This window comes from Anas platyrhynchos, chromosome 2, assembly GCF_047663525.1.
Source record: "Anas platyrhynchos isolate ZD024472 breed Pekin duck chromosome 2, IASCAAS_PekinDuck_T2T, whole genome shotgun sequence".
In the NCBI taxonomy this organism is placed as follows: domain Eukaryota; kingdom Metazoa; phylum Chordata; class Aves; order Anseriformes; family Anatidae; genus Anas; species Anas platyrhynchos.
Window position 1 is genome coordinate 102,202,884 of NC_092588.1, and position 26,195 is coordinate 102,229,078.

At 40.6% G+C, this 26,195-nt stretch overlaps 1 protein-coding gene across 2 annotated transcripts in view; it reads right to left on the reverse strand.

The window, feature by feature from the left end:
- EGFR (epidermal growth factor receptor) overlaps nt 1-26,195 on the reverse strand; it is a 159,576-nt gene that overhangs the window by 43,325 nt on the left and 90,056 nt on the right. For both annotated transcript variants that reach the window (XM_027451316.3, XM_027451315.3), the window contains exons 2-5: nt 5,963-6,114; nt 3,877-4,063; nt 2,884-3,018; nt 1,005-1,073 (exon numbers count right to left, since the gene is read on the reverse strand). In XM_027451316.3, coding sequence (XP_027307117.2) covers nt 1,005-1,073; nt 2,884-3,018; nt 3,877-4,063; nt 5,963-6,114 — 543 coding nt within the window. The remainder of the gene's footprint in view (nt 1-1,004; nt 1,074-2,883; nt 3,019-3,876; nt 4,064-5,962; nt 6,115-26,195) is intronic.

A 26,195-nucleotide genomic window follows, 5' to 3' on the forward strand; every position in this document is an offset into this window, starting at 1 on the left:
ATCAGGCAAGCAGCCTACCTGCAAAATTTTACAGTGAAACACATGCAATCAAACCAAACAACCTCACAATCCCAATGTGTCCATTTCAAAATGAAAAAGATGGCTATACATTTTCAGAAGGCCTTGAGAAAGGTCTTCTGAGTGCAATATGTAGCGTTACTGCTCATGCGATGGTGACATAATTTGCGTTTCTAAAAGAAACCTAAAGGGATGTCAAAACAGGGAATGAAAGCAGCAAAAATCAGGTTATGTTGTTGCTTCTACTGTTAATCAAAAACATTGTTAAACAGCCAACAGAACTGCTCTGCTGGCAACAGCTGCAACACAAACAATTCACCTTGCAGCTACTGCATTCTCTCTTATATGGTAAAATAACTTAAAGGATAGATGTTCTCAAGTACAGATGGGAGAAAGTTATGGGAGGCAGATAAAAGCTTTCAACGCAGGAAACAGCTGCAATCTTTTCACTCTGGAGAAATATCTTATCAGCCAGGAAACCCAGACCCACGTCAAACCACCTAAAGACTTCCCATCCAGAAGCAGAGCTGCTCAGATGGACCAGAGTTGTGGATGCCCCATCACTGGAAGTGTTCAAAGTAGGACTGGACAGGGCTTTAGGCAACCTGATCTAGTGGAAGGCCTCCCTGCTCACAGTAGGGGGGTTGGACCAGATGATCGTGAAGGGTTCCTTTCAACCCAAACCATTTTGTGATTCTGTGATCCCTGTGAATGACCTTTTTTGGAGCAGGAAGCCTTTATGTGCACATGTGATATAAGAGGCTGGTTTCAGACCCCTTATCATGCCCATTGGACTGCAAGGAGAAGCAGGCCACGTGTGTTGGTGGTATGCTTCAAGGAGTTCTAGCATAGCAGGACTGAGAAAAGGACCAGTGTAAAACACTTGCTGCTAGTGCTCACTTGACAGGTAAATTATTCAGTAGATAGAAGGTTAGTCAGTCAGATTGTAGCACCCAAGATCATTCTTAATTAATCTGCAAGCTTACATGTCTGGCAGTTCTGTTCACCAGCACCCCAGCAGTGGTCCTCTGTGCAGTTCGGATGGCATTTTGGACCTAAAACATGAGAGTGGAGCGTTATAAAAATGTTTGCTGTTTAAACCCTGGATGACAACATCATAGGTGTCACACAAAACAAAACCTTGAGCCTTCAATCTCAGTAAAACAGGGGGAGAAGCAAGCCTCTGTATTCTGGTGCTCAGAAATTTTGAGAGTTGGACCTCAAATCCTTATCTGTTGTTCATCACTGGATTCCTATGTGCAGTTCTCCACACCTTTTAGCAAGCAAGCACAATACCCAGACAGTCTAGCTGACGAAAGAGGAGTATTTTTCCCAGGAACTGGAATCTCAGCCACTGTCTGACTGGGCCTTGGGCTTGAATTTGCATAAAACTGCAAGTCACTGCTGGCCTGCAGTCAGGCATGTGCCAGCTGCTTGCTGCAGGCCACGTGGAAATCAATGCACATTTCTAAGAAGAAAACAAAACCAACTGGATTTGCAGGCAACTGCCAGCTATTCTGACCACAAAGCAATTCTACTTGTCTGCTTCGTGCCCTCCTCCTGCCTTCTGCCAAAAATACTCCTCAGCTTAGGTCTACGCAGCAGACAGACAATCATTGGAGAGGCAGCAGGATGGACGGACACCCTGCGTGAACTTTGATGTTGTTCAGTACAAGGCTATCGGTATTAAGCATCCCTTTCACACCTCTTCCTCCTTCCTCTTCCTGCTGTGCTTACTATTCTATCTTTTTTTACTCTTAATGACAAGTAAAGTCCCAAAGAATTTCGATTTCAGGATCATTATTAAAACCATAAATGGCTGTCTAAGCAGATTAATCTGGAATTTACTACATTTAAGAGGCATTTCCTATTAGAGTGATTCCTCCTGCTGGTAACACGTGATTCTCCCTCCCCCTCACTGCCCATCACATAGCTGAACAAATGCCAATACTTGTCCAAGAGCTGACAGATTTGATGTGGGAGCAAAGAACTGTACTTTTTTTTTTTTTTTTTTTTTTTTTTAAGTTTAAAAGTTAAAGGTTAACATTTCTGCAGTGTTCAGAGTCAGGCTCCTGTGATAACTTATGTCGTTCACAGCCCCTTGGTTACACTGGGCTCCGCAGCAAGTATGTCAACATAGAAGCTGGCTATTTGGCTCCCCAGCAATTATGCAACTAGAAGATAAAGAAAATGTTTTCCACCAATTTGCAGTGCCAAAGGTGAAATGTTCAGAAATTGAAAGAAACTCTCCTTCCTATGAGGTAACTGGGGATTTTACAAGGGATTTGTAAGCCTCAAGGATTAGTTTGAGCATACTTTAGGCATATAACACAAACTTTTAAATATACAATTTCCTTCCTCCTGATCTAAAGCATCAGATTTATCTGCCTCTTATCATAATTTTTGCAAGGATTATCCATTCAGCCCAAAACACCGGCGTTTTACAGCACTCTAATAGAAATCTGAGCCTTAGAGCAATAAAGGCCTTAAGTTCCAGAGGAACTTATGTTCCAGGGAGTGTTAAAAACCTTTAATTTAAAGATTTTATTTAAAATCTTTAAATAAAAGATTTCTAGAAAACAAATGATTGCACATTATTCTGAGTTGTGTGGCTGTCTTTAAAGAAAAGCATACATATGGTACTGTATGAAAGCAAGAAAAGCTTCTTTGAGCTACGTGTTAAGCAGCAAACCACAATGAAAAATTACATAATATGCCAGTTAGGAAGAATTTCCCTTGGAAGAAGGTTCGATGGCCCTGCATGCAAGAATTGGTGGACCTGAAACCCACAACACAAAAGTCGAACTGTTGGTTCTTCTCCCTGAAATGGGGAAGCACATTGCGTTTTGGTAAATTAATACTTACAAGTAGACAGGTTGCTTGCAAAATCAAGTACTGTGAGAGGCTTTCTGCTTGTGTCAATGATGTCATTCCATAGGACGGTGTCCATGTTACACAGTTTGGGGTTGTTGCTGATTTTAACACCTCCATTGAGAATTTCTGCCATGAAAAGAAAAAAAAGTAATGAGTGAAGCCAACTGCTTAAGTCTTCTCTCTTAGGTTTAAAGAAAGGGAAACAAAATACAGACTTCTTTACCTTCATCACACTATGCTTATAGAAATGGACAGTCTGCATGACACAGGCACACCTGAAGGTGCAATTAATACTGGGCTCAGACTGACAGGTTTTTGAGGGTTGGCAGCTGTTGGATGCCACTTAGATGTCACTACGTGTTGTTTTACACCCAGTGTCAGCTACAGAGGCCACAGCCCTCAGCAGAGATGGCAGACAGGAATTTGTTTTTACTTGCTGCACCTCATGGTCCAGCTTCCTCTTGCAAACACTTCCTTTTAGTGCTACCAAGCCTGCATCAACTGTTGTGGCAGAAGATGAGGCATACGATCTGTTCTGCTGCCTCTGCTACAGCAGTTGTGATCTCTGGTAGAGGTTGAACTAGGCATGATGGTTTGCACAGCCAGAGACAATGTAAGACCCTAAATCTGCAGCTCTTTACACACCACCAGCTCCCACTGGAATTTAAAAGAAAATACTGAAGTGTACACATTGGAATCACAGAATAAAAAATAAGAAGGGAATGATTCTTTGCCATTTTGGGGGACACAAATCTCACCACCCTGTGGCTTTGGACTTTCTGGATCTTTTTGTATTGGAAAACTAGGAATTTTCTTTATCTTTTGAAAATGGCTGGGTAGAAGGAAAGCAAGTAGGAAACTGAGAAACTACATGCAGTTTTTAAAGCACTGACTGGGAGAAGATCTTTGGTTAGATCTTGATACCAATAACTGTATGGCTGAAGTTTACTTTGTGGGTGCCTCTACCTCTTGCAGTCATCTCACCTGATAGCCGTTTCATCGGTAGCTCTCGAAGTCCCTGGGTTTTATTCATGTGGTAGTTGGATAAAACTGCCAGGGCAAAAGAATTGTCGTATAGCACATTGCCTCGGATAATCTGGAGGTTTTCAAGGGGAATGACATCCACCATGTTAAGCGCGATGAGCACATAGCCTGCAACCTCCTGTATGGTCTGAAAGAACAACAGAAGAAACAAGGAGCTTAATCCACAAAAGTTTTCTACAAGCCAGCGTTACTCCCCTTCACAAAGTTGCTTTCCTTCCCTCACTTCTCCAATCCACCATCTTTTAGTTTTAATGAACAATAAAGCACTTAATCTCATTAAATAAATAAATATATCAGAGAACAAGAAGGGACTATGTGGAAAAGGGAGTTGAGAAGACCTGACTTCATGCTTGTATTCTGTATTTGATTGATTTGATTGACTCTAAGAGCAGCTGCCAGAGGGTCACTCCAAAGGGTCTGCTTACCTGTATCCTGTCTCCAAGCGAGGGTAAGCAGGGATGCCTAGGGGATGCTGGAGAACTGGGCAAGCACATATGATATGCCAACTGCGTATGATTCTTCCCCTGAATACTTGCCCAACCTCCAACCATTTGTAGCAAAGACTTGATTAAGGCTTTTACTCTCTCTCTTCTGTGCTCCTTCCCTAACCAATGCTCCAATGCTCAGCAGAGGGGAAGATCAGGTGACCATCTCTTTCAAGTAATAGGCAATTGCAAGACAAAAAAACAAGAGAGGCACTAACCTAGGATGTAGGTTAATGCCTGTCTTGTACTATGAAATGTGTGCATTTCTGTCTCATATGAAAATCATTGTAAATGAAAAATCCTCAGACTATTTCTTAGGATATTCTTCTCCTCTATGAAGTCTACAAGTGGTTTTTCAGGAGAAAAGCCTTTTATGTTTTTGGGGACACTGAGCTACATGTTCAAGTTGTTCTTGGAAAGAAAAAAAGCAGTACTGTTGGATTTATAACCCATATGTCTGAAACATTGCTTTTCTGATGTTCTTTCTTATTACACTAAAGCTTTTTTTTGTTTTGTTTTGTTTTTCTTTTTCATTTCTTTATTGAGGAAAGCTCATGTAAAAAGATTAGTCTTCTGAACTCAGAGTGCTGACCTGCACATTCAGATCTACCATACAAGAGCTCTTGGTACCAGATATACATTTGTCATGTCAAAAAGGTATCTTCCCCTTCCTGCTTCTTTCTTTGTAAACCTCCTAATCTGATAACCAGAAATGCCAAAAGTAATGCATTTAAAACACCTTCTTTTAAAAAATATAACTTAAGGTGCGAAAATGTTGCTGGCATCCTGGCAGTGGGGGAACAAAAGGGGACAGGGGGGAACTCCTTGTCTGGTGTCTGCTGGTGGGTGATCCCAGGGGTGCCCGTGACAGGGCACTCCTCCTCATGCTCCAGCTGCATTTTGACATCCATCCTGTCTGCTCCCCTCCCGTCTTACTGCTGTAGCTCATGCAGTTGTACCCAGAACAAATGTTGCGATGGGAGTAGCCTGTGCGTTAAGTGCAGAGGATTACCTCAAAGGTCACACAAAAACACAGCTGGTGCAGGCCGCAGCTGCCTGCCTGCTTGGGATGCTGGCACTGGTAGACCGTGAGGCACTCACCACCATGGCAGGGAAGGGGGTCACAGCCTGGAGGGAAGGGTAACAGCTTCCACGTTTCAAAATCTGCCATCAGAGGGTTGCCACTCCCTGCATGATTTGCTTTGCCCAACTGTACAACAAAGGCTTTTGCCCTCTCGCAGTAAGACAACGAGTAAGCACACAAAAGTATTTATAAATACAAAGAAACCCATCTGCATGGCAGCCAACACAGTCTGGGGGGCAGTGCTTGAAAAGCTATTTCTCAAAGTACCTGATTTTGTATATTTGAGCCCAACTTGCAGCCTACATACATGCTGAAATTGTAATCTGTGATTTCTCTGACAATAACTAACTATGTTTTTAGATCACCACAGCATTTTATAGTTAACTGATCCATTGCACTTAAAAAATGCAGTAAGATTCCTTTAGCAGGAAAGATCGCATTGGCCAAAACCACTAACCTTCAGGAAAGAGAGATCACGATTGTGCTCCACGTAGGTAATCTCCAGGTTACTCAAGACCACCTCACAGTTGTTGTACATCCTCTGAAGGCTGGTGAAATGGTCTTCCACATGCCCCAGCTGGGTCAGCTTGTTATTTGTCCCTTGACATACTGTGGAACAAAGAAGAAAGCTCCATGAAGGAAAGCAAGAATACGTACAGGATAAAGACTTATATTAAAACATCTCCATGCTATGCAATAAGGAAAAAAGAAGAATAATACATAAAACAATGTTATAGAAGACTTCACAATACTTTTCAGGTAGAAAACTTCAACCCAACTTTGTTCTTCAGTGGGAGCCAAAGTAGTCCTTCATCTCACCATTAGTATAACACATCCCTAGCCTGACCTCGTAGCTTTCCATAACACACTGAAATAACTGCATTCTTTTAACTTGGAAAAAGAAATAACGAAGTGATACTTTTATAGAATCATAATTCCTAGAAGCACCAGTCACAAACTATAACACCATTGTGTGGGGTACTATAAAGCAAATAACAAAGACACTTGACAAAGCTGGAAATAAGTTCAAGAGGGAAAACACCTGTTGAAGATCTACCAAACAACTGATGTTTCATTAGTAGGAAAAGTAACTTAATAAGCAGTGATAAAACCACATGTCAAAACCAGTGACTGAACATGTATTACTTCTCAATGCAGTCATCACCATTACAGAACCACACTGACAACATATGAAATTTTCTTCATCCATGTTTGAAACAGGCCATTCACTCACATTGTTCCATTATTTCTCTTCATATATCTACATAAACATCGCAGCACTCAGGATCAGAGTGGCAACTGTTAGTAAATGGGGACAGTTTAACAAGGACTGTGAATTACACCATTTAAGTCGCTTGTTACTACATGAGCATCAAGTGTAGAAAATGACCCTTTTATATATGTCTCAAATTTCTGTAATGGATGAGAAATTCTTAAGCAGGATTTTCTGCTCCATTTTCCAAGTTAACTGCTCCAGAGTGTTCATGCTTAAAATCTGCATTTATACTCCTGAGTATTACGACCACTAATTATCAACCAGAGTCACAGGAGGGGTCTTATTTTGTGGAGTGGCCACATTTTGAAGGCAGAACGTTAGAAACCTTGTCACATACAGGTCTGCCCTGGAAAAGGCATTGCTGTTGGGGATGGCGGTGAAGAGGCTTTGCACTGGCTGGAAAAGTCAAAGAGTCCTCCCAGAGGTCTTCTGGGATTTTGAGCGGTATTATCCTCCAAGGTGAAAACATGGATCAGGGATAGAGCACAAAGCTCGACAGGTTCTGTGCAGAAGCTGCAGTTTTTATGTTACAGCTTGAACCCAAGGATAGGCAGAAGGAGGAGCCCTGGAGCCCTGGCTTTGTCCTTGAGACCACTCATGCCTACCTTCAACTCTGTGCAGCTCTGGCACCAGCTGGACTGTGCAGCCAGAAAAGCCAGGCCACAGAAATGAGCTCCAGGAGAAACAGCATGCACTCAGATCTGCTTCCCTTAGGATCACAGAAGTGCTGGCACTCTGAACTTGGGTCAGCCATCCTGATAAACATACTCTTTTTCACTGCTTTCTAACTTGGGGCTGATGCAGCAGGCTGAGGGCATGGTTGCACACATGCTTCTCCTTCTCTCTCTCTCATGGGGCTGCTCAGTGAACCATGCCAAAGAGCTGATCCAAACTCCAAACAATGCAGAACAATAAACAGATCTGGACAGAATGTATTTTTAGCTCAAGAAAACTTATCCATTTGGGTCACTGTAGTGCACCATGAACTCCTATATTAGAAACAGCCCTGACAATGAGAGGAAGGACCAGGTAGCCAGAAGAAGCTCACCAGTGTGTGAAGCTGCAGAGGAAAACCCAGACGTAACAAGCTCTGACAAGGCTTTGGGTCAGTCCACCAGGACCTTTCTTCCCTTTTCCTGTGAGTAAAGTCAGCTTTGATGGCTTTCTACCAAAGGTGTCTTAAGCCACATGCCAAAACACATACCCTCCCATCAGGCACATCATGTCCTCTATGCAGTAAACAGAAGATGTAGGAATAACATTTCTTAAGATCAAAAGTAAATAGGTTGCTTCTGTTAAGATCTCAACATTATATGGCCAGGAGCTTTCTGAGCACTCTAGAGCAGCTCCCCCCCTAACACACAATGTTTTATTTGCTCAGAGAGATAGAGGGTCAAGTCCTTATTTGCTGCAAAAAGATTTAAGTACATCAAAAAAGTGAACTCAGTTACAGCAATATTTACCAAATGAGAACCTGGGTCATAAGCACGATATGCTGAGCAAATAGAACCAAAATCAAACAAAACAACCTAGACCCATAGAGCACTGTTACTGAACTCAGGCAAAGGTATTGAATAATTTTCCAAATAAAAGGTTTTGAAAGAAAAGAAAATGGCATGCTTATATGTGATGAATAATACTATTTCTGCAATTTGTTTGCTTATGAAAACTGTGTTCTAAGAAGATACATGCTATAATTATCTGGAAATAATACTAGCATGAACACCATTCTGGCCAGAGGGGGAAAAAAACAACAACACCAAATTGTAGTGTAATCTTCAGAAGTAGGCAATGTAGACTGAGATTACATATTTCAGGTAATAATAGCAGGTCATCTTCTCTGGCCTATGCCAAGCTGCCTCTACTCTGGCCACACAAGCAATAGAAGTACTCTGTCACACACAGTGCAGCACTGGCCTGTCTCTGCAGAGTTTAAAGCAGGGCATGCATTCATGAGTGGATGGACAAATCATATTATGATTTAAACTCTGTTAAGCTTTATGTATTTGCTCTCCACTGATTTTGATGCCAGTTGCATTCATTACATACTTTTGTTTTAATGGGTAACAGAACCAGCACTCTGCAGTTTTCTGTGACTGTGGTGGGAAAGTCAGTGGTGGGAATGGATGCTTCCATGGTACCGCTGGGTACTGTGGTAGTATATCTCACATAATATATGCCCCATGTGGGCAGTTAGACATGGCTCCAGTACATTTTAGATAAAAGGGAGTGTGGAGGAAAAAAGAGGAAAGAAAAAAAAAAGTTTCCTGATCAAAATTCATGGTGTGATTGTCCCCAGCCAACAGAAAGCTAAGATCCAGAACTGAACATCAGCATGGGATGATCTCTGTAGGATGCAAACTTTGCTCTTATCTGTTGTGTTAATTTAAGAAAAATACAGCCATGTGGAAATTTTTGACAATGAGTATTCTTCCCACTGTCTGCAGCAGCACAGGGAGCAGGGCTGTCCCAAATGCTTGCAGGCTCACCCTGTGGGGCAGCAGTGCGACCCACCACAGCGCAGCATTTCATTTCCACGGGGTGTTGCTCTTAGCACCTGTTGTGCTTCCTAAATACCTGAGTAATGTTGGTGTAGAATCAGTTACAGTATTACCTCAACAGATAGCCTAAAAGAAATGCTTGATCCCCTTCTGGATCCCCAACTGGGCTGTGAAGTAGCATTCCTAGGTGATGCAAGCTAGTTCAACCTCTGCAGCCCTCTGCCTTTTCATTGTTTAAAACTGTGGGGAAGGTTGCTGGTTTCTGCTGAGCACACTGCTGTGCTAAGAACTGGGGTGAAACCAAAGCATTTCCTAAATTACATTTCTCCACAAGAGATTTTAGGGGTAAAAGAATGCACCCATCCCATTATAATGCTATATTATAATGCAACTATATTGTCCCAAATCCATTCTAACTCATATTAACCAAACTGGTCCTTGCAGCAATTGCCCTGTGAAATCTGTTTTGATCTTATCCCCAGAAAATCTCTGATTACTGAAGTACCAATCCTGTCATGCATATTTGTCCCAGAGTTTACAAAACCCTGGAGAATGCTTTGAAACAAAATTACCACCAATCCCCAAATCATCATCTGTCTCTGTCCATGTTTTGCCTGTGCTATCCCCCCCATGCTGCTCTGACATACATATCAAAATAATAACAAGGCAATTTCCAAGACACCCAAGTCCATTTCCATGCTTCAGACATCACCTATGGCTCTATACTACCTGGCATAACACATTTATATACCTTACCCACACGTTTTCCAGCCATTACTGACAATAGTGCAAAACCCACAAAGAAGAGATTCTCTGGTTATTCTGCAAGCAATTTATAAATTTTCATCTCTTCTTGCTTGTGGTAAGTTCATTTTTGATTCATTTTGGCATTTTTTGGAAGAGCAGTACCTGCGAGAGCATTTGCTCCTGATGCACAGATGCCTCTGAAGGCCAGAAGTGAGAATGGCTTTTGGTCTCCCAACATCAGAGCTGCCTGCCACCAATTCACCTCAACACCTGCACCTCCACAGCCCTGAAAGGAGCTTGTGAGGGAGCTGTGGGGTATCCAGTTATGTGTACAGCTGTGTTCACCGTAAACTGTCCCAAAAACCTGCCCTCAAACCATCTCAGTCAGCCCTGCACAAGCCACGGGGGATCCTGGCCATGCCCTGCATATCCACGCTCCTCTCTGGGAGCCACAAAAGCCCTCTGGCCTGCCGTGGAAACCAGGGAAGTGTAGCTAGCACTACCAAACAATCAAGATAGTGGCATTTCAGATTATGAGGCAGCACTAGAGCAGAGAGAACATCTGCCACAATGAATAACAATTTCTGATAGAACCACAGAATGTTTTCTGTAAAGAAAACAGGGGTGAAATGTCAGAAGTTCAAAAATAAAATGACATTTTGTTATATGTGATTAGCAATTTAAATAGTAGCACTTCACTTATTAGCCAGTTCCTCAACACTAGAGAGAGATGTGGTGGAAAAATTTCTGTATTACCAGGTTTTGAGTGTATTTTGCATATTGAGTAAGAAGTTCAAGAGGGAGGAAAGTCCACATGATGCAAAAAGAAAAACAAAGCTGCTGTAACATGCTGTGGGAAGTTACAAAAATGAAAGAAAAGGAAAGGAAAGGAAAGGAAAGGAAAGGAAAGGAAAGGAAAGGAAAGGAAAGGAAAGGAAAGGAAAGGAAAGGAAAGGAAAGGAAAGGAAAGGAAAGGAAAGGAAAGGAAAGGAAAGGAAAGGAAAGGAAAGGAAAGGAAAGGAAAGGAAAGGAAAGGAAAGGAAAGGAAAGGAAAGGAAAGGAAAGGAAAGGAAAGGAAAGGAAAGGAAAGGAAAGGAAAGGAAAGGAAAGGAAAGGAAAGGCTAGAAAACAAGCGAGGAGTACAAATAGTTCTCAAGTGCTGGCAGATGTTTTCCCTTGAGAAGAGTGGTTACAAATGCATGCAACACCTAAAAAGACCAGTTTCAGCTTAATGTCATCAGCATTTGGGCACTGGAAAAGTTGCCACAAAAGATAATAATTTTTGCACATATTCAAATATGTTAATTTGAAACATCGTGAAAAACAGCCCTGTGTGGCTGTTCTAAGTCCCTGCCCAGAAGTGTGGTTTAGAGTAATGCAACTACTGAGATTAATCCAGATTTTTAGACACACTGGGAAAAAAACAATGACAAGAGGTCTTAAAAATACTTAGATGGAAACTAATTGCAAAAGTGACCCAAAACAAATGCCATAGTGAAGAAAAAGAATATGCCCTAACGGAAAGCTTTCCCAGATGGTTTCTTATTTGTATTTACTTGATGACAGTAACTTTTCCGGCTAAATCTAAGTTTAAGTTTCCCCTGCTCCTGTTAGGAGTCAAAACCTGCCCTTCGATGGTAAAAGCCACATTCCTAAATTGTAGGGACAGAGGCAGTTCTACAGCCAGTTGGCCTGATTGCTGGTGTCTTCACCTGAAAGAATAAATAATACAAAAACCAGCTTGCTCCTGAATGAAGACCTCTTCAAAATCGGAGCATTTCTGACAATAAGGGATTCTGCCTTATGAATTCCCTAGGTGTTCTCTCCCCCACCCCCCTGCCCAATACTACTTGCTGATATTTTTGTTTTTCTTCTCTGTTGTCATCATTTAATTCACCATCTACAGCTTAAAGCAAGATCAGGATGTGCTGAAATCAGTCTTTCCTCCGGCTTCAGTGAGAACTGGATGTTGGATTAAATTCTTCTCCCACTGAAACTGGTGCAAATTTGGAGCAACTAAATTTACACAGTAGGCTAGTCCAGAGTCTGAACTTTCCCCTCCAAATGCCTTACAATGCCATTGCAGGAGGGATAAAGCACAAAAACAAGCTTTTCTGTAAAAAGCTCAAATTCAATAATGTGAATAATAGATCACATTTTTTTGAGGAGGTGTTTCTATCAGGGTCCTGAAAGGTACTTGGTTTCAGATCAGTTTTCTTCAGATGGGATTGTCAGGGGTCTGTACGAAATCACTGCTGACAATGTCTGAAGATGACACAAACATCTTTGGGGTTCTAAACAATAGAGAGAGACAGGTGACCTGCGCAGGCTGATTTGTATAATTTAGGAAAATGAGCTCTCTGAACAACATTTATTTGAAATATAGCCAAAGGCAAGGTCTCACATCAAAGCCTGCAGAACACGTAGTAGATTGAAAATAGGGACAAGGCATGTAACCTCCCTGAGAAGGACTTTGGGATAATAACAGGTGACCGGCACATGGCTTGATGCAACAGAAAGCCACAGACACTGGATGCATCAGCGGGAAAATACGGAGCAGGGGAGACCTGCAGCCGGCATTGATTGCCAGCCATGCCCTGGCACGCCGACAGCAGCAGCCTCTGCACTAGAGGGCTCTCCTGTTCTAGCAAAGCATCTTCCAGCAGTAGCGGGAAGGTCCATCCTGGCTTCAACCCTTCTCCAAGGTGGGTTCCCCAGGCTGGTGAGCTGTGCTGTCCTGTCTGCCCAAGACTTGGCTTGTGCATGGAGGGGAAAATAAAGGCTTTTGGTCTATTACAAGTGCCACCACCAGTTAACCCAACAAACGAGCTGTTCCTATAATTTGTTAGTGAGCAATACATAATAATAAGGAAGCTTCATATTTATCGACAACTGTGCAAACACATATACACACAAATAATTACAAACAGTTTATATGGTTTATACCCACCAGTTATTAATTTTGTACAGAAAAACACACAGTTTCTCTCCCTGCCCCAACCCCTTTGCAGAAACTCAGGCCACACTTCATGCATTATTTAAAATCAATGTTGGATTTTAAGACCCCACCCCCTGAAGTTTCTCTGTGTGAGCTCTGTGGAGCATGGTGATGAGCCTGGCCCTACAAATCTATCCAGAACGTGATGTGAAAAGCGATGAGTTCGTGTTATAGCTTGCTGGTTTTAGGCCTGCGGTTCCCTATGCAGAGCAGTGCAATTGAACGTGCATGCTCGAAGGCACAAAACTCTTCAAGTTGAAACACGCCAGCCGCAGCTTGCACGTCTCACAGTGTACATACAGCATGGCGAAGCAACACCAAGCGCCACAAAGAGTATAACAACTTTGGAAACAGCTGTGGAGGAAATCGGGGGAAAGGCAGTGTTGGCAGTGTATCTGGTAACACTGGGTGGAAGTACTTCCAGATCCATGGAGCAGGGAAGGGCTGTTGTGCAGCACCACCCATGCAAAGTTCAGCCTTGGTAGACGTCTCAGAGAACTGCAACTGTTCTCAGCATCCATGCTTCATTTTGTATTACCGTATTGCTGCAAGGGTTGTAAAAAGGCTGTGCAGAGAGAAGCAGCAAGGAGACAGGAGACCTCTAACATGGCTCAACAAGCCTTTAATCCTGGGAGACGTGCATGGCATGGGCGTGGCCTCTCAAGATCTACACCAGGATTTTGGGGAAAACAAGAGGATGACAGATACATGAGCTTGTACCCTGTGATCTGAGAAAATGCAGTCTTTGTTGTCGTTTGTTCTGGCAATGTCTACGAAACAGCAGGATTTTATAGCACAATAAAAAGAGACAGAAGATGTGTGCCCATGAAAATGTGGGACCGGTTTCTAGTTACATCAGCACTGGATTGTTTAAAATAGTTTCAAAATGAGTTAAAACTTCAGAAACAGGACTTAAAAGCATGAAATGATGCTGTGAACATTTTAGCATGTGGGGTTTCTTAGGACACTGCAATTGCTTATTTTCATTTTTGCCTTCCAATTAAAAGAAATTGCACGTTTTCCTTGATTTATATTAAATCAAGTCTTATGTTGAAACAAGCTGTGGTGCTCACAGATGTACTTCTGAATCCCTTGAGACTTAAATTCTATGTGAGCACTCATACACAGCCTCATGAAGGGTATGAGAAACCCATCACAACTGATTCCAAGTAGAAGACTAAAAGTTTGCTATTACAAATGCAACACATTCTCAATTTTTAACCAATAAGTATATATATATACACACACACAAGCACATATATTTATATTTATATTTATATTTTTATATATATATATATATATATGCGCGCACATATGTAACTCTCCAAGGCTACTAGACTGACATCTCTAGAGACTGTAATAGATCTGGAGAACAGCAACCATGCAAGTGTTGCTCTCCGCCTTGAACCATGCATGCCCACCCTCCATGATAACCACTTCCATGCACAAATCTGCCCACTGAAGCCATGGCAAGTGCTGCCAGCAACCACAGCATATGTTGGATCAAGCCTCTGGGCCTGTGTAGCTGCTTCAATGCACGATGCTTGCACTGAAGCTGCTCTAAAGGAAGTAACTTTGCAAATCCCAGTCTCACACAGATTCAAACAGGAAAGTTACAGAAAGAGGGTTTTATGCCCCAAAAGTCCCTGGGAGATATCTTGTCTCTTAGGAATGAGATTGCCTCCTGGAGTGAGACTAAAACAAGACAGGAGCAAGATAAACAATGTTTGCTGCTTCAAACAGAAAAGGTACTGTTAAGTTATCTGTACTAACATAATGAGCAGGCTCTGTCAAACAACTAAAAAGAACAAGTAAAAGCTGGTAACTTTAAAAGGTTGTATCCATGGGAATGAATGTTATAGTTAACGCTTACATTAGGGCTTCCAGCAGAAATTTGGATATTTGTACATGTTGACACACAAGCAAGTTAATACATGCTGCCGGGTTTCAAAAGCCTACAATAATATTTAAGTTTAAAAGGAATGGTTGAAGAGCATATTAAATGTAAATGAGCTCTGGATCATCTTCTGATCTTTGGTTAAACCCTGACTAAAAGTCAGTGGAGAGACTACTCTTGAAATCAATGGGATCTGAATCAAGCTCTTATTTCACTTAATTTAACTGTGTGAAATTCAATAAATGAGGTAAATAGTCTTACCGCCTTTTTTTTTTTTTTCTGGAAGGAGGAGAACTACAATTAAGTTTTGAAAGCAAAGCTAAAAAGCCACAAAGTGATTTAACAGCACCTGGGTAAGTTTTGAAGATGGAGACCAATTTATCTTCAAAAGTCTGGGAAGAAAAAACGTTGAATTTGGTCGTTGCTACTATAAATGTTGCATGTTACAGCAAGTGCACTGCTTTTAGAGTTGGCCTTATTTAGCAAGACAGAATCTCAGCCGCATTTAATGCCAGATTTCAGTTCTGTAAAGAAATGTAAACAAGTTTGAACATTTTAAAATATACTTGAAATGCACGGTACGATACGTTACAGGCTGTTCACACTCTGAAAAAGTTCCCTCTCCATCTCTTGATTTGCATGCTTAGCCTCTGCCATGCAGCCTGAGCTCAAGCACATCCAGCCTTCCACACACTCCTTCACCCTCTTCAGCAAAGAAACTGATCAGTGGCTTAGTACTGAGCCCAGAAACTCTGCAATCTGAACTCCAGAAGTACAATGTTATACTAGATAAACCTCTGCTAATGCTCTCAGAGCTCTGCCTTCATAATGCACATTTGCCAAGGTCACAGAAAATGAGACGATGTAGTTAATCTTTTGTTTTGATGGGTTGTAGAATAGGGCACAGACATGGGTTTTATTTCTCTCTGACCTTGCCAAAATAGTCCTCCCACTTCTCTCTGCTTCTTTCTCTCCATCTTTATAAGAGAAACATTGCAGCTCCTACGTGAAGTATTCTGAGGGCTATATGTACAAAAGGCTATAAAACCGCGGCAGACTTTTGAGGACCCTTATTTACCTTTTGTCTTTGAAAACACTAATAAAATAAACATTAACAAATGGGTCAATGGAATTATTTTCTTTTTTGAAAAGGATTAAAATGCAGATATGTCAAAAGTAGATACATCATCTAGTACCATTTTTTTGGGTCAAATTATTAATTCAAATATAAGCAGAATTTGTTTAGATGCTGCTTAGATGTGAGTGGTCTCCAACCATTAAGAGGCCAAATGCAGCTGCTAAATTTGATTCTGCAACTTGCCTGTCCCCATGGTTTGAAGAACAATGTTGCTTTTGTGTTTCTCATGGACCATTTCCACACAGTCAGGTAGGCAAAACCCCATGCACTTTTCTAAAACATGCACATAAAAAGCTACTTGCAAATATGAAAATTCAGTTGACAACATGCAGATAAAGATTAAAAAAATAAAAAAATAAAATAAAATCACCCTTACATAAATGCCATAGAGAAAAAAAAATGCCAGAAAGAAACTGCTGCATCAGTTCAATGAAAAGGGAGTAAATGTCCCTTTTTATATGGAAAGCCGTTACATTAGCTACAATGTAAGTTACAGCACAGAGTGTAAAAATGTTATCAGTAGAAGTCAGTTGCACTGTGCTTATCTGTGCCAAAGATGTCTTGAGGGGAAAAAAAAATAAACTTTTTACTAGTGCAGCAAAACGCGTGTAGAGACATGAAATCTTCACGGTAAACCTGATCTAATTCACTCCTGCTCCCACCTGCTGCGCCGTTCCTGAGACGTTTGCTCTGCAACAGATTGCACTCAGGTATTTGGATGGCTGGAGGTTTTTTGCTTTGTATGTGTGCTTTGTATGTTTGTTTTGTTTTGTTTTTCTTTTCTAGAGATGGTCTAGAGGAAAACAGAGGGGAGCTGCTGTGTGAGGAGCAGGGAACACCACCAGCGTGCACTGTGGCAGGAGGATGGACCCAGCATCTCCTTGCCTCTGACCCTTTGTTCTGAGAAGTTGCTTTATAAGGATAACTAAAAAATCACGTTTTGGCATGTTTCTGGCACACTGTGTGGAGGTGCTACATTTTTTCCCAGACTGCCTCTTGTGTGGCAGTTCAAAGAAAAAAAGAATCACTGGGGTAGCAAGCTGTGAAGAGAGTAAAGGCAGGCACTAATTTTTGAAATCCACTGTTCTAAGGATTTGCACACTAGAAGCATATAAGGACTTTTACTGAGTGTTAAAATACAAGAAAAAAAATTATGCATGGTAGGCACTTATGAATGACTGTTAAAAAAAAAAAAAAAAAAAAAAGAAAAAGAAGAAATTTCATTTTTCCATGATGCAACATTAACTTCCGAGGGATCTGTCTTTGGCCACTGCATCTCAGAAAGTTTCCAAAATTGCAAAACAGTTGCCTTCTGAGCAAATAGACACATCACACTACGAACTCTCCCACCCCATTGCAGAGCTGCTCCCTGCATTAAGTAACTTCTGATAAGTCTTACTAAAACCAGAGCCACCTTATCTTGGCAAAATGACACCTAGCAAGTTTTTAAAGCTGTAGGTCTGCTTGGCCGCCTTTGATGCTTTTGCCAGTCTTCCAGTATCTACCCTTTCATGGGAGGACTGGAGCAGCCCTTGTGAGCCCAGCATTAAATCACCTAGCTGCAAGCAATGAGATGCTACCAGCGCTGAGAACAGAGGCAGTTTTGTGCTGTAGAGATGCAGACGGGACCCCCGGTACATTACAGGAGCCGAAGCAAATGCCTCTTTACAACCAGTGAACAGATTTCAAAGTTATTTGAGCAAGTGGGAGGAGAACAGTGAGGAGGGAGCTGCAAATGAAGAGATGGAAACCGGAAAATAGAAAGATTAGAAACACAGCAGGAGCTTCAGAGGTCACCTCACACCCCACAGCCCAGCTCCAGTGCAGGCTCAGCCGTAATTAATCCTGGAGCTCCACCGGAGTAATGACGGGTGTCTGTGTCATTCCTGACTAACATTAGCAAAGGCAAGAAGCAAATCAGGTCTGTTTGCTTCCCAGTCTTGTCAGCTTCTCCAGAAAAGCTGGAGAGAAATGGTGGTCTTGCTGAAATCAGTGGGAATTGTATCACCAGCTTCAATACACATGTGCTTTTCGCCCAAATCCTCTCAGTTTAGTTTTCTTTTATCAAGAAGTGCTTCTCATGAGAAATATTCTGTTTTTCACTTGCCCTGGCATTCACCCCTACACAAACTTGGAAACAAATACCCATTCTAAACAAAGCCAGCTATTTCTTCCACGGATTAGGAAATAAAGTACTTTGTAGTGCTGAATGTGAGAATATGGTGCTACACGGTACTGCATGGCCTGTCTCCTAAAAATAGAGCAAAACATCCCACTTCCTAAAGTGAGAAATAAAGGTCTGCATTACAAAACCTAAATGACAAAGCATTTAGGGGATTTTGCAAAGTAGGAATAGGAGATCTGCATGCAAACCATACTTCACATGAGTGGGAGGTGGACTTCAGAAATCAGAACTGGCTTTTGATAATTTTCTCTTTAAGATGGATCAGTGTTACCCAAGCAAGGATGGAAGATATGCCACTGAAAAATAAAGTTTCCAAACCTGCAATGCCTTCACAAAAGGAACTTCCTGAAGTAATGAGAGCACAATGTTTGCCCCAAACACCAAATTACAGTGTTGGTATCAATGCTGCATTAGGCCATTTTAAGAGGCTGTTTCACTTCAGAATGACTTCACTTAGTCTCACTACCTTGAAGTTGTCTCCTCATTATTAAGCAGAAGGCAATGGAGCCTTAAAAATAGTAGTGGTAAAAAAATAAAAAATAAAAAAAAAAATGATGGGCTTAGAATGGACATAAAACAGCTGCTGGTGGATGCATTATATCCTCACTCAGCTTAAAATCTCCCCCAAATGTTCTTGTACAAGAGTTGAGAAAGCCCATGGGAAAATCTAGCTTGTTATCTGAGTACGTTATACAACTATGGGACACGTCTCTGCTGTCACTGGGTTTGCTTTTACGAGGCTGCCCCTAAAAGAAGGATTTTGTATTTTAGCTTTTGGATCTCATAACAAAAGTTATTGAATACTTTCAGAGCTTCGCCAAAATAAGTTTCCACTAAAAGTCTCAAAGCAGTCTATGGAAAGCTTCTGCTTGGACTCCTCCAATAAACACCAATACTATTTATCCTCAGGGGAAGAAGCTCCATCTATGTTTATCTATTCCAAAAACATGCTACTAACACAGCCCAGAATGGAAAACGTAGCTCCAACAGTAAATCCATTGTGGATTTTAGGGTGTTGCTTTTTCCTCCATGCATTGAAGCTGACAGTGGCCCAGAGGAGCTCCACAACCTGTGGAACTGCAGCTCACATGATGTGACTGACATGCTGCAGGATACTGGGACACAGCAAGATACCAGCTGTCCCAAACCTAAAAGACTGAGCTCGCATTCTCAGAAGGAAGCAATCTTACCCAGATCTTTGGGGATCTATACCACAGAACTGAAACTTACAAAAAGGGAATGGGATTTCAAAAGCAATGAATAAATTCATGCATCTCAAACATAGCACTAGAAACTTACTTTTTTGTTTGTGTTTTAGCAGAGGGATGTTACTAGGTCTCTGTTATTGTTATTTTAAAAGTGTATTATCATCTCATACATTCCAAGTCACCACTTAAAGTGCTTCCTCACCACTTATCATACGCACGAGTGACTTTCAACCTGTGCTCTGCATCTCTCTGGGAATCCCTGGTCTATTTTCATGTCCATGAAAGGTAAATAAGGAAAGAGAGTTTACACTCACCAGTCACAGGTCTATGCCCCATCTCCCCTAAAAATACTGAAGGTGCCTGCATACTGAGCAAGGCTGGAAACCACTGGTATGCATAATCCCACACCAAAAGTACCATGAACTCCTTTAAAGCAACTCCTTCCTACTGCCTCCCTGCTCTGCCCCCCACATAGCATACACGCATACATACAGATATAATATATATTTTATATAGTATATGTTTAGGTGGCTTCCTTGCGTATGCAAGTCTTTCTTAAAAGGGAGACTAAACTCACAATTCTTTGGCTTAGAAGACAAGTTTAAATTCTAATTTCATAGAGTAAGAGAATATACCAGCTACCACTGATGCACTCTGACAGTGCCGCTCCCACCACTGTGCCTCTGCTCCTGTGGAGTGCAGTTGGCCAGAGAGAAAGCATGTTTTATTGTCAAAAAGGCATTGCTTGGCACTTAATCTTTGCTAAATGATCTTTAGTGTATTTTGTTATTAAGGAAGCATATGCATGAACAGACTGCAGAGGGAAGGTGACTTTAGTTTGCAAGAGTGGGAATCGGCAATAGGTGAGCAGCCTATTTGCACTCTTTTGTCCTAGGAAATTTGATATATGGCTGACAGCTTCACAATACAGGATCCAGACCTTGCATCCTGCAGAAGACATAACATTTATTGTGACATTTATTTATAGACACACACATACATATATATATGTATGTATGTATAAATACATAATGTGAGATTTTTATATATATATATTTACTTGTTTGTGTGTTGTTTTTGTTTTTGTTTTCCCTCTTAAGCAAGACTGCTGTTCTTAAGGGGAAAACAGTTTCTGTCTAACCCTAATAACCCAGTGCCAAAAAGGGAATACTGCAGTAACTATATTCTAATCCTGCCTCCATCTCCTAACATGAAGCTTCATGTCCTGACCCACATAAAGAAGCAAAAATATTCCGAATGTGCAAAATCTTGCTTCCCTGACAGCACCCAACAGCCTGGTTTTGGGAGACAAGCAGCTCATGCAATAAGAAACCCTGCGTGCAGGAAAGCAGCACTCCTGGTTTCCCATGAAGCCTCAAGTGCTAATGCACAGACCCCTTAAGAAGCAAACACTCCCAGTCATCTACGCATTTATGAGTCTCTCCACAGAGCTGCTGTCATTTCTTCTTTTCTTATTTTTAGTGAATATATGTCATCAGCTGTAATTTATACTGAGCAGTTAAAGTTCCAGATCAGATGCATAAACACGGCTCTAAGTGTAAAATGAAAATCCTGATGCTGAAGGCACAACGTGCTAGAAAGTGTTCTGAAACAGTTTCAGACAGAAGAACACAGACTCCATATATTTTATAGCTATATGTGATACTAACATATACACGGCTGTGAGCAAAACCCAAGGCTGTCTCAGTTTCCACTGGAGTTTATCATCACATAACCCAGACACTGTAGCTATTTCCTTGCTATGACATGAAAAGCTTCTTTCCTTGTTCAACAGTTGCTTGAAAGGGCAAAGGGTGGGAGGAATGGAATACCACAGTTACTTTTTTTTATGTTCTTCTAAGACAAATGCCTGAGTTAGAAAGTGCAATAGTTATTTCTTAGCACTCGTATGTGACTGTACATACAGAAATAAAAGGAGTCAGTATATTTATCAGTGATTTTAAAACATACTTTATCCTCTATAATACAATATCATACTTCAAAGCAAAGCATGAATTCCTCAGTCAGTTTTTTTCCTCTAGGGTCATGCTTCTGTCTTGATTACACAAAAAGAAAATAGATTTTTTTTGAGAAAAACACATAATTTTCTTTAGTTTTGTTAAGAGATGAGTATTTACTACTGAAGACATGCTGCAAATATATGACAGCAATAAAGACAATTTAATAGCCTGGGAATCTCTTGCTCAAGAGGGCTAAAATGTCAAAGTTACAGTGTAAGATTATGATATGTCTTTGACATATAACATATGTTTTCTGAGAGGTTCGGTGCCTTTTAATTGCAGGAAATACTTAGATTTCACAATCTTACAAATATTCCTGAAGACTCAAAGGTATTTCTCAAAGTGATTCAGTCACAAGGCATTTTAAAAATTGACACTTCCTCTAACCACATTACATTAGCAAAGGGTGCCTTAGTGAACGTGTACTCTAACTGGTCATGAGCAGCTAACGAGGTATTTCCCCTCCAGAAAGGGCAAATCTGACCGTGGCAGGGAGATTATGCAAAGTGCTGAAGATAGAGGAAGAGGTCACCTACCATCATGCAGGCCTTACGACAAACAAGTATTAAGTCAAACCATACTGTAAATATACAGTATAAATTGTATAAATTGCACAATGTCCTTTGTGTTAAAATAGCTTTCTCCCTGGTCTGGTATTTTCTGTTCCAATGCTTATTTCGAGTTGCAGATTCATTCAATTTATTCAACTAGCCAGACTTCTTTAGCCCTCTCTCAGAAAATAGTGTATTTTCCCTTGTTTTCCTCTTATTATATCCCTTCCAGTTAACATTCATCTTCCTTTAAGTGAGGGACCAGAAGTGTGGACAGTATTCCTGGAGAGGACTTAGCAGTCCATTGCAATTGATATTAATGCTTTATCCCTAATGGTATCTTCTGCACAGTGGATCCTTATCTATTTTTTCAAACTTATTTTCCCTCCTGCTTAAAGCGGACTTAGTATGTACAATTTTATCTCACTTCTGTTCAACTTCTTAGCATCCTCCAGTTCTACTTAAATTCTACCAGACTCTTTTCCTTCTCAATATCTCAGCTCTCCATTGTGAAACCTCAGTGGAACAAACTTATGTCCTATGCCAAGATCCTTAATGAAGATAATTAGACATGTCCCAAGAACAATTCTTAAGGATATCTAGTAAAAACCTATTTCTAAACCTCTCCTGATACAATCTGTTGTGTCCTCTTTAACCAGCTATTTATCCAAGTTTAAACTTTTATGCTAAACTTCACCTCCTTCAAGATAAATAATAACTTCCACTGTTGTATTAATTTACTGGAGTTACTGAAGTCCAAGTAATTATCTCCCTAAAATAAAACAAACAAACAACAACAACAACAAAAAACAACAGCCACCTCAACTAGAAAAACTGCCTGGTAGGACTGATCTTTGGTAATGCAATTGAGCCTTTTGACTAATTTTCCATTTACTTTATCACCTTTGATTTTTCCTCTCCTTTGAAACACTTACAGAAGCTCTGCATGGTCTCAAAAGCTGAATAATGGTTCTATGGCAGTGTTGCTTTTTTTAGTCCTTGAAAATGTGGGGACCTCATTTTATTGTGTAGACATTTAGAATTATGATTGCTTGATGATATAGTAAATTGTTGTGTCTGTGTTTTTAATGAAATATGTATTACTCCTAAATTAAAATAGGAATTTGACCCAACTATGCTGTGACTGGGAAGTGTTGGGAAAACTAGAGTTAACACATTTCTCACAGTGAGGATTTAAAGTCACCAAAATTCCATCAAGAATTACTTTCATATAGATACTGTCCTGGCCACGTAACATTTATTGTACACCCAGACATCCTGTGTGTCTCCAGTACTGTGTAACACATTTCATGGTGGCAAAATTTACTGTGGAATTAACCTCTGATTCATTTCCTTCTTAATCAATACAACTTTTTGATGCTCACATCCTTTACAGAGAAGTAAGGAAAGCTAGCCTTTTAAATCCAAGTTAATTTTAAAGGGCAAATATGATTTAAAAAAAAGAACAGAACAACCCAGATAGTCATTTCTGTCACTGTGGCTCTATAAGTTGTACCTGATACATCAGCTTCATATACCTCATAAAACACCCAGTAGTGCCTTCTGTATACCTTGTTTGTAAAGCTCTGTTTACTTACCTGTCAGTGTTTGGCTAACTATTAACCACAATTAACCAGATAGGTTTTTTTTTTTTTGTCTTTTTTTTTTTTGTCTTTTTTTTTTTTTTTTTTCCCCAAACAAAGCAAATATTTATCAGAAAAAATAAAACTTATTCAGTAAGCCAAATGCAAATGTTGTCTCAATCAAGGGCAGAGAGGTCGGGGGGGCAATAAGGCGCTTTTTCCACATGCAGTAGTTCTTTAATTATTTATTGTTTCAAATCAGTAGTAGGTAAGTGGAACATCAAAATCATAATTTTCTGATAGTCATTGGCTTTATTAAAAGTATTATTTCCATACTGGTATTTAACAGACTTATGCATTTCAGGGGGAAAAAAGTCATTTTAAAGACTGATAGGTGGAAATATTTTAAAATTCACTGTGATGATAGTAAGCAGTATTTCTTTTCTTCTTTCCCTTTTTTTTTTTTTTTTTTTTTTTTCCTTTCTTCCTTTCTTCCTATAATCTGCTTCCGAGCAGTAAGTAACAAAACATTTCCGGACTGCAATGTAAGTCACATGCACCAACAACTTCTGTGTCCTTTACTAATCTCTTGCTGGCACTCTCCCACAATTTCTCTAACAAAGTTGATGGTGGCTTCTATCTCCTTTTTCATGTCCATGGGACAGACCCAGAGGGCTAAATCTCATCTCATGTATGGTTAATACTCTCATCTCCCCCTACCTAAAAAGTGCAAGGAATAAAGTGAGGTAAAACCAACTTTTGTACTAATGGTGTCAAAAGTAGGGCAGCTTACTGCCAAAATAAAAATGTTAAAGTGACTTTAAGGTGATACCATAAGTGCACAGAGAATAAGTTTTACCCACATTGTTCTTAGGGGGGTGTAGGTGTTTCAGCAGATATTGCAGACATCCTAAACTGAGTGCAATCTTTAATAATTGCAATAACTTTTCCTAGATGATGCTTCCCCGTTAGAGGATGTTTGTGAAAACATCCTGCCAAATCTGTGATTTCACAAACTTATCTACATTGATAACATAACAGTGAGTAGTGGCTTATCTGTAGGATCAAGCTGTGTTAAAAGGAGAGTGAAAAAACGTACATTTGAAGGCTTTCTTGCCCTGAAAGAGGAGAAAAGCTCATAAATGTGCACAAAATGAACCACATGCCCCAGGCTTTCAGAATCAGACCTTTTCATTTTGTTCTTTCTGAAAATCTGTGAAATCCAATGAGTTGAAAAATTACATAATAAAAAGTTCTATTTGTTAACTGAATTAACTTAACCTTATCTCTTAATAAAGCAAAATTGTGAGATTTGTGCAATGTGCATTAATATTCTCCACAATCCACTGAGCTTCCAGCCTTAGTTTTAAATTAGCATATAATGGCTTTCTCAAGGACAATCAGATATTGCTCTCGATTACATACATGGCAAAACAAAAGTAATGCCACTGACTGGGACAAAATTATTCCAGAGTTACATGGACAGCACTGTGTAAGGATGGCTTAAATACAATCCCTTTAATTAAATCCAAATTCACCATACTTCAACAAGTTATAAGCAAGAAGAAAAACGAGGCTGAGTGCACTAGTCTTATTGCCACCATGTGTTATAAAACCCCCTGAGATTCAACATGAGTATGCCCATCCAGCAGGGTTTGGCAGAAAGGAGAATAATTTCCTTCTCCTAACTCAGACAAAAGATTGGTCTGCAATTTTGATTCAACGGCCCTTCCCATAAGATGTTATCCTATAAGAGAGCAGCAGCCTTGAATTCCCCTCTCACTTCCTTAATGATTTTTGCATTGCGTTTTCACTGCTGCAGTCAAAACAGCTTCTTTGGCAGCCACATCTTCCTGCACTCCGCAGCCTTAACAGTGACCGCTGTTATCCCCACCAAAGGCATCTGGGACACCAAGTGCTCTCCTGGATGAAAGTGAGAGCATCTGTCTTCATCATCAAAGTGAAATCCTTCTCATTTTTGCAGAGCTCTGAGGCCCTGATTTAAGTGCTGGGAGAAAGAGGGGATATCATATAGGGCTGTGTATGCAATTATCGGGACATGCATCCGCAGTGTGAGAGGGGAGCAGGGAGAAAGAGGCATCCATGAGTTCCATGCTCATGTAAGCCAAAAAGAGACTAACTTGCCCTTAATGTAAACTGTCCAGCAGTTTATTATTTACTCAGGTAGCAATCAAAGTTGGGCAGCACCATGTGGGGAAATGAATGCAGCAGTAAGGATAAACTTTGTCATCACATATGCTGCTCTAAAGGCCAAATGAACAACAGCATCTCGGCAGCAAGCAGAAATGACCATCCTGCAAATCTTGTTTCATTATTTGTTTTTAACAGTCCCTCTCTTCCAAAATGAGGGTGCAGTATGGTACTAAAAAGCCCAAAGTCTCCAAAGACAAATGTTCCCATCATCAATGGCAAGGGCCATTTTCCTTGTGATCAATCACTGTCAGTCTGTTGCTAACCCAACCATGGCTTTCTCTACATGCTTCTTGGTCCTGGGATCTTTTCATTTCATCTTTTCACTCGGCATTTTACCACTGAGATCCAGCTCTTTCTTTTCTTTAAATGTA